General features: G+C 45.0%; 1 protein-coding gene across 2 annotated transcripts in view; it reads left to right on the top strand.

The window, feature by feature from the left end:
• Positions 1-440: 440 nt before the first annotated feature.
• LOC138567089 (putative nuclease HARBI1) overlaps positions 441-9,013 on the top strand; it is a 58,815-nt gene continuing 50,242 nt past the window's right edge. For both annotated transcript variants that reach the window (XM_069644958.1, XM_069644957.1), the window contains exons 1-2: positions 441-6,304; positions 6,966-7,097. In XM_069644958.1, the coding sequence (XP_069501059.1) occupies positions 5,923-6,304; positions 6,966-7,097 (514 nt within the window). In that variant the 5' untranslated portion in view covers positions 441-5,922. The remainder of the gene's footprint in view (positions 6,305-6,965; positions 7,098-9,013) is intronic.

Here is a 9,013-nt window from a genome sequence, read left to right as displayed (position 1 = left end):
AATACTGGGGATGCAGGCAACATTCCAAGTGGGCATGAGCTTGTCTCCTCTGTGGTGCTAGCCATTCTGTTTACCAAGGCCGACCCAGCCCCTCAACCTTCCGCGGTTAATAATCACTAGTACTAGTAAATAATATGAACTGATTATTTCAGCGCTTAGAAGCGGGGAGGGGGTGCTGCATCATGCAAGCGCTGTCTGAACACCTGGTGATGTTGTGCACTTCTCTGCCCTTCACTTAGCCGTTCATTCTCGTCTCTTCACTCACCCACGCAACATAACCCTAGCAAAGGCAGAACACAGCCCGTTCTCAACCAGGTGCATAACATATGTGCATAACATATGTGTTCCAGCGCTTCGAGGTTGTACCAATGCCAGTTAAGCGCTTTACAAATGCTATAGAACATAAACGCCAGACAAGTATCAGGTGTGGGTAAGCGACCACCACCAGTAACGATCATCACACCCATGCAGAGTACCCCACCTCTGCCCTGTAAACTGATCGGCCCCACACATTCCACCCACCCCTCATCCTTCTGTACCTCGGTGCAGTAGCACTCCAACGTGACACAAAGCTGTACACTGCACAAGAAACCCACCAAATCGCCAGGTGAACTCGCGTCACCTTACCCGAGTATTAATCGTACTGACCAAGAAATACCAGGTGACCCCTGCGGCAGGTGCACAACCCACCGAGCAGCTTGGCTCATTTGTAGTGAATATATAGTCCCCAATGCGCCCCATGAACCTGCGCGCGGGACATGCCCCCACTCTTTGAGCCTGCTGGGGGTGCCTGTCTGGGCTGCCACATGGGGGTAGCGCGCTGACTGCGGGAGCTCTGCCCCCACCCCCTTACAGGCTACAGAGGGTGCCCAGATGGGCGCCCGCTCCCCACATCCTAGGCACATGTGCGGCAGACAACCCTGCGGCTCTTTCAAAAGAAATGAAAAGCACTCACAAAAACACGTGCCAACAAGATGTGGCCCCCGAAGGCTGAAGCCTGAAAAATCACGACTGACAAAAACACCCCCCTGCTACCCCCCTCCCTCGCCGCGTAATAGGACCAAACACAATTTTAAATACAAAATGCAAGCTCGGAAAATAAATGCCTACCCTACCACGCATTGTGTTTTATAATGTGCAACGTTACCAGTCCATATCAGACCGGGCTAAGAATTACAACTACTACTAAAGGGAACTTGCTTAAAATCAAACGCACCCTGCAAAGATCAGTGGATTTATCAGAAGGGATGTCCGACGTGCATTTCATCGCTCACACGCAATCTAAATCCAACACCTGCCAACACTAAGTGCAGCGCCGGGAACTAGTGCTGAGAGGCCAAAACCAAGCGCACAGAGGACTAGGCAGGCGCGGCGTCATACCTTCTACGTTTAGCGGGTTCCATATGTGTCCGCCGGGTTTCATCTGTAAAGGAAGGGCAGCCTGAGTCCCACGATCCAATCCCGATGACCACAAAGCACGCTCCTCTCCCGGCCTCCGCACCCCTGACTCACTGTGTGTGTGTGTGTGTGTACGAGCTGCGCGCAGCGCCTCCGTCCTTAATGTCCAGCCTTGCTCGCCCATCACAGTGATGTCAGAAAGATGTTATATAATAAACTCCGATATGTAGATTTTTTGCAACAAACCTCCAGCTCATTGTTATTCATGATGTTGAAAACATTTGATTAGTGACTTAAAGCAACTTTTTTGCGTGTCAATCTAGCAGACATCATAGATATATAAAGCACCCATTTAATATATAAAGCACCCATTTAATGTGTTACACATAATTAAATGGGCGCTTTGAGTTACTCACTTTAACTATCATGCATATGAAAGGCTCTGCCACTGATAAAAGAAATGTTTGTTGGTGCAGACCCAAGACACCTTTTGCACTTTAGTGCCATCTACTGGAGGAAAGTAGGCTTTTTAATGAAAATAAATAAAGCGTAAACGGTACGCCGAAGAAAATTAAATGCTCCGTAATGGCCATAATTGCATGCGTAAAATTGCCAATTACGCAGCTTATCTGGACGGCTGAATGGACCTGTAATTTGTTGGTATCGCTGGGTCTAGTGTTCGCTTATTAAGGAGCGGCAGGACCAAAGATTCCTTAAGGTTACTTGGTATAGTGCCTGAAGAGAAAGAAGAGTTGATAAGTTTAGTAATGAATGGGGCTAGGTCTCTGGCAGCGTCTTTTATTATTTGAGCCGGGCAGTTATCGCCTCGACAATTTGATGGTTTCAGAGGTAGGATTATTTTTTCGACTTCCAATATGGAGACTTTAGTGAAGATTATGTTCTGGTTTGGCATTGGTAAGTGAGTTGTTAGTTTGGATGGTTGTCGCAGGTATGTTTAGTTTTTTCTTGTCAATTTTGATTTGGAGTGTGGCAGTTTTCTCACTTAGGGCGTTCTGGATGTTAGAACACCATGTTTTATTTTTGTCAGTTATCTGGGACTGGGATAGGGTTCTATAGTTCCTTCAGGATTGTGAAAAGCTCCTTAGTTCCTGATTTGGCTTGCATTATTCTGTCGAAACTTTCTTTTTTGGCTCGCTTTATTTCTGTTTTGTATTTTGTGGAGATGTTAATGAGGGAGGCTTTATTCATTTCTGATGGAAGTAGTCTCCATGCGGATTCACACGTGCGTTTTTCTTTCCTTAGTGTTTTTAGATAAGGGGTAACCCAGGCATTTAAGTGTGCTATTTCTTAGTTTTAATGGGGTGATAGTGTCTAGGGCATTGGTCATGACAGTGTTAAATTCGTTGACTAGAGATAAGGGATCTAGTGAGTCTGGCAGCGAGTTAAGGGTTGGGAAAATTAGTGGTAATAGCCTGTTTGTTGTTATATTTTTTTGTTCCTTGTTAGCATAGCGGGTGCTAGAGTATTATTTTGAGGTTGGAAGATTTTTACATCTAAAGTAAATGATATAAGGGCATGGTCTGTCCAGGCTTGTGGGCAGACATAGGTTATGGTAGTGTTACAATTGTGGTCAGCCACCCAGTCAAGTGTCCGGCCTTTCCCATGGGTCAGCTGTGTCACTCTTTGGGTGAAGCCCAGCTCTGACAGGACATTGGCGATATTTGATGCTTGTACATCTTTTTGATCGTTAAAGCCTAGTTTCAGATCTCCTAGTAAGAGGGCTTGTGAGGAGTTTTTCAGGTTATCTGAAAGGATATTAGAGATGTCCTCCTCAAAGTCCCAATGGGTCCTGGTGGTCTAAAGAGGAGGTGTAAATTGATTGTTTTTGAGTTAGCGGCTGTGTTTAGACGAACTCTGAAGTGTTTGTGTGTAGTTCTTTTATTTGGTCCGCCAAATCTTCTGGACAGTTCCTGTTCCTTGGCTTTTCCCACAACATGTGTCTACTGATACTATCGAAGGCTTTCGAGAAGTCCACAAATGCCAAGTATACGTTTTGAGATGTTTTCAGCATCTTGTTTTTCAGGAGTGCCAGTAAGAAGAGTGGAGTAAAGGTTCCCTAGCCCTTCCAAAGCCGATTGGAAGTGGTCACAACAGCCCTGCTCCTCGGTCCTTTTCATTCCGTCTCTTTAGGAGAGGTGACACGTGTTTTCCTAGGGCATCAAACAGCGCTATCGGGCACTAGTTTCCTGGGTATTCTCTGTCGCAACCTTCCAAGACGGTGGCATTTTTTGGGTGGCGATTATTTTCTTTAATATCAAGTCTAGCCCACCTGCCCATCTTTCAGCATTTTTTTTTAAAATGCCGTCTGGGCTTGGTGCTCTATTGGAGATTTTAGGTCTGCAAGATTGTAGTTCAATATCCAGGGGTGGCTTCCCTGAAAATGGATAGTAGGGTGAGCAAACAGAGTAGTAAAAAGACAATCCATCTCCCTTCTGCTACTCCATTTATCAGTGATACATTTTGATTCAGGCCTGTCGAGTTGATCGTTGACCACATTTCCCTTGTGTTGTTCTTTTGAGCCAGGATTCCCAGCATTAATTGCGTATCTCCCATGATCAGATCGTATTTGTAAAGGCCCGTTTTATTCTTGTAGTTGTTTGTCAGTTTTGCAATGGCCACAGCCACGTTTGCCGGGGCCGCTCTTTTTAGATGCCTCACTTTACTCAATGCTGCCTTTTTCTTAGTAAGTTGCTCTTATTTTTATTGTTCATTTATGTAAAAAAGAAAAGAGGCTTCTCCATGGTGTTTGGCTAAAAACGGATGATTGTTGTGCCTTAAACATGCAACTATTATCAACCTTCCACACATTACTAAAGTTAAATAGTAGGTCGTGCAACACATGAGATGCATTCAGTCTCCCTAAAAATAGAATAACGGCTGGTAATATCATGGCAAGGCTGTTTTCTACACGCCGGTCCACTGTGTAAGCTATGTGGAAAGATGACCTGTTGCTCCTTTTGTCTCCCTTGCCCAGTGAATTGACATTTTCCCCACCTAGATGCTGCATTTATATTATTTGTAAAGGGAGCGTGTTGCACCTTGAAGCATAGCCAAACAGTAACACTTTTTTTAGTCCAAAAAATGCCACATTCCGCTCCCTTCACTTCAAGCAATAAAAGATGCTAAAACTAAGAGGAAGACCTGAAACGAAGAGGACTAGCATTTCATCTCTCTGAAAAAAGCAGAGCTACTGGTTTGTTCACCATGGTGAAGGCATTGTTATGGGATCGGAATTTTGCTCCCAGAACACACGAGAAAATAGTAGAGGAAATTCAAGTGTTAAGGTCTGAAATCAAGCATTAAATCACCCAGAATCCACAAAGGAAACATTGTAGCACTTTGGACAACATTTCACATAATTACAGAGATTATATCAACCTCAGAAAAGCGTGCACGTTTTTCCAGAGATGAAAACGATTATACCACAAGAATGTATAACCTTCAGGCAAAATATGACCATAAAAACATATAGGCTCCTCCATGTGCAGCACCCTAAGTGCTCCACAGCAAGCTCAGTGCAGACTTCCCAAAGAGTGATTGGGAACCAGGTGCCTCCAATGAAAACCCGACGCCTTATACGCAATTTTTTTTAAGGAGAAAACAAAATATATAGTGAACAAATGCAACAGATTGTAAAAAGAGTATGTTTCCAATTTCTGCGACGGAAGGACTAAATGTCTGTGAGAATGTTCACTTTGAGATTTCTAAATCTGCGAGGAAGGAGTTGAACTTTGAATAAGATGATCACCAGGGAGAGGGGAGAAAATATGATCAGTCCGAGACAAAGGAATGTCTAACAAAGAAATAAAGCAAGGATACTGGTCTTGGGCAAGGGAGCAAACTATGGGACAATAGGCCTCATCATAAGTCCGTTGGTAACCCTTGAAAGCGGCGGGAATGGAATTAGTGCAGCCAGTACCGCACCGCCGGATCATGAGTCGGCGCAAATGCTGCCGACAGGAAAATCAGCCAGCGCTATCAGAGCCGGTGCAATTAAAGCCGGCCACACGAGGCGCAAACCTAGCCGCATCACATGTCGATTAGTCCCGAAAACAAACTGGCGCAGTTGCCTCCAGCTGGAGGTAAATGGAGGTAGGTGCTTGAAATGAAGCCACAGGTGATCCAAATCCACCCCAGAGGGGCTACATAAGGCACCCCCAAACACTGTTCCCAACACCATGCTGCCACTAGCCACTGTGAGGTGGGACAGGCAGCTGTTCATGGGGCTCTTGGAAGTAGAGGCTGGACAACCAGGACGGGGCACAGGGAGTACAGGGTGGGAGGAGGAGAGGCCAAGCCAGGCGTGCCCCGATCCCTAAGGTCAGACCCCCACCTTAGACTTTCAATGACTGCCTCAACCGGGAGACCATAACGTAGCTGCTCACCACAATACAGGATGACATAGGGAGCAGGATCAACATCTGGACAGCTGTGCCCCCTCTGCCGAAACTAGTGTCCGTCCTCCAGCTCCCTGGAACTGGCACCTTCCAGCACTCTGTGGTCATGATGCACGGCATGGCACAGCCCACATTCTCTGCAGTGCTGACCCAGGTGCTTGAAGCTCTCCTGCGGCAAGTGCAACATCACATCTCGCTGCCTACCAGCCCAGGTCAAGGCCAGGAAGGCAAAGTTTATGCTATTGTCCAAATTCCACATGTGATCGTTGTCCTGGACTGTACACGTGTTGCGCTGGTGGCACCCAAGGCCCACAAAGCAGTGTACCGAAACCACTACCACTCTATGAATGTGCAGGTGACCTGCACCCCCAACCTCACCCACTGCTTTGCCTGCTACCCTGGTTGCACCCACGATGCAATGGTCCTATGGAACAGCACACTGCCAGGATACACGGAGAGGCACAGAAGACAACATACATGGATAGTGGGTGAGTTGAAAAGCTAGCACCCATGCGCTGTGGGTCACATGCCCAAATGGGGCGGGGCGGTTCAAATGACCCCGCAAAGGCTGGCATGACAAGCGAATGCGAAATATGCACTTGACCACCTTCGGAACCAATGTCGCAGTACAGACCAGGGCGCATGCACATGTCAGACTTACCTGCATGGAGAAGCAGTAGTACAAATACAGTATTAAGCAAATACACCAGCATGACTACAGGTACCACAATGCAACATGCACCCACCAAAGCAATGCAGACAAATGGCCAAAATCCCTACACAGCACAACATCCCTGCCATGTGCGGCCAGCCCACAGGGCCTCCCACCCCCCATTGCCACCAGACACCCAGGGAGGATTCATGGTGAACCCAGCATCATGCCCCATGCACAGTGTGAGTATACATCCACATGACAGCCACCAAGTCCGCTGGACATGTCACTACTAGACCCCCTATCTAACATATGCTACAAGGGAACAGGGTGCATGTGAAGCATGAACAATGCATGGCACGAGTGACTGCATGAATAGACACATGCTGTGAAATTATGGCCCATCTGCATGCACAAGCATCCCATTTACCTGATATTGTGTAAACCCACACTCTACACTGTGACTAATGCCTGTGCTTCCCCTCCCCCCCATGCAGATGACTCCAGATACCCACAGCTGCCCTGGCTAATTACCCCTTTGTGTGATACACAAATGCTGCTAGAGAATGCCTACTACCGCGCTCCCAACAGGACCGGGCCTGCATCGAGCGTACCTTTGCCTCCTGAAGGTACGTTTCCGCTGCCGCGATCGTACTGGTGGATTCCCCCATGTACACTGTTGCGGCACTGTTTGTGTACTAAGGTTTTAAAAATAGATTTCACTGGTGTAAACTGTAGAAGAGCTCCAAAAACAATAACGCGTTTTCCTCTAAAGAGTTGTTCATAGTCCGTTTTTTAGGACTTTCTGCAATCTGAGGTGAATTAAAGCCAACTTAAGGTTGGAAACCATGTTTATCTAATTTATTAGGAGCATTTTCATTTGTTTCAGAATTCTGTGTGCTTCAGTAGGAGCTTCTGCTGATAGTTTGTAGTATTCTAATTTGTTTTGGTGTTCTACTGGAAGGAGCTGAAGTTGGTGTAAAGTAACACCTCCTATGTTGTAGGCAGCTAAACCTGTGGGGGCTGTTGCAACAGCTGAAAGGTTGTTGTTTGTTAAAGTTTTGTAGGAATTTGCTGATGATTTTAATTAAGAATGTATTTCCAGAACCATCCTCACCACTTGCATGGAGGAGCAGAGGTTTATAATTAATACAGCAACAAGTTTTACAATTTCTTCAGTCACTTCTACATAAATGGTAGGTTGATCGTCGTTTAGCTGTGATTTCAGCACTGACAAGTCTTCTAATTGTTTATATTGATACATGGTATATTCTATTTCTGTTTCATTTAGACTGAGTGGTTCTCGGCTTCCTGTAAGAGAAGGTTGACTGCCCACAGGAGTGTCTTCATCTAGTTGTGCTTGAACTTCTTCCCCTTCTTGGCGTTCATTAACCAACATTTTTTAATATTGTTTTTAATTGACATTTGTTATACTGCTTATATTTGCATTGACTGCAGCTTCAAATGAGTCATGGTTACCTAAAAATTCTTTTTTCTTTTCTTCATGGTTTAAAAAGTTGCAGTCGGGCCATGTAATAAAGTTCTCTATGTTGAGTTTTAAATGATAATTATGTGATTATTAGGTTTGCTAAGTTTGACGAGGCTTCCTTCACAAGTTCAGACAACACATTGTCCAGTTTTTTCCATCTGGTTTGACATTATTTTTGTAGGAGTAGTTTTGGGCTATGTGGTGTAACATGTTTTCCAAAGCAGTGCTCTGTTTGGGTAGTATGTGTCTAATAACATGTTTTTTTAAATGTCCTGGCTGTTGGGATCATTTGCAGCTATTGTTTCTATGTCTTGGTAGGATTTCAGCACCCATTTTCTGGATGCAGCTGTACAAAGGTTTAGCCAGACTGTGATCAGATTTGCCATATAAGGCTGTGCCTGTTAGATGGTCTGCAGCTTTGTAGTATGTGCATTCTCTATGCAAGAGAATTTTTATTCAAAGCTGTACCATTTTTGTGACAGTGTTTTGTCAGATGATATGGCATGCTAGAAGTCTTTTAGCTCTTTCTCAGAGGCTGTGACATATTTGCAACAGCAGAGGAATTGTCTGCAATATATTGTATACCTATGTTTGCATTACACAATAGGGCAATGATTGCATTGTAACTACGTTGAAGCTTTGTTTGTTTTAATCTTGTATGTATTTTTAGGCAATTTGCCTTTCACACTGTGTCTAACAGAAGACATCAAGCTGTTTACTTGTCCTTTAACTAGTCTAGGGAAACCAAAGCAGCATTTGTTGTAGTATTTACCTTTGTTTTTCTATCTACGTCAGCAGTATTTGCCACACTTATGTTTTTGGAAGCGTAAAATTTGTGTACGCAGGTCAGTATGTGTGATTTCAGAAGGGGTGTCGCAGGATATGTATTTGTGAATAAATTGCAAAACGGTGGCATCATTGTCCTGACCAAATGTAGGAGCATCTTTTATCCACAAAAGCTCTGGATTGATATTCCTCTCCGAGGGGAGGGGTACTTTTATTGCTGGTGAAGTGCAGCATGGCAATAAAGCGATGGTGAAACTATCTTGATACATT

The sequence above is a fragment of the Ambystoma mexicanum genome, chromosome 2p (genome assembly GCF_040938575.1).
Source record: "Ambystoma mexicanum isolate Mex_15411 chromosome 2p, UKY_AmexF1_1, whole genome shotgun sequence".
NCBI classification, from domain to species: Eukaryota; Metazoa; Chordata; class Amphibia; order Caudata; family Ambystomatidae; genus Ambystoma; species Ambystoma mexicanum.
This window is presented reverse-complemented; position numbering and strand designations above follow the sequence as displayed.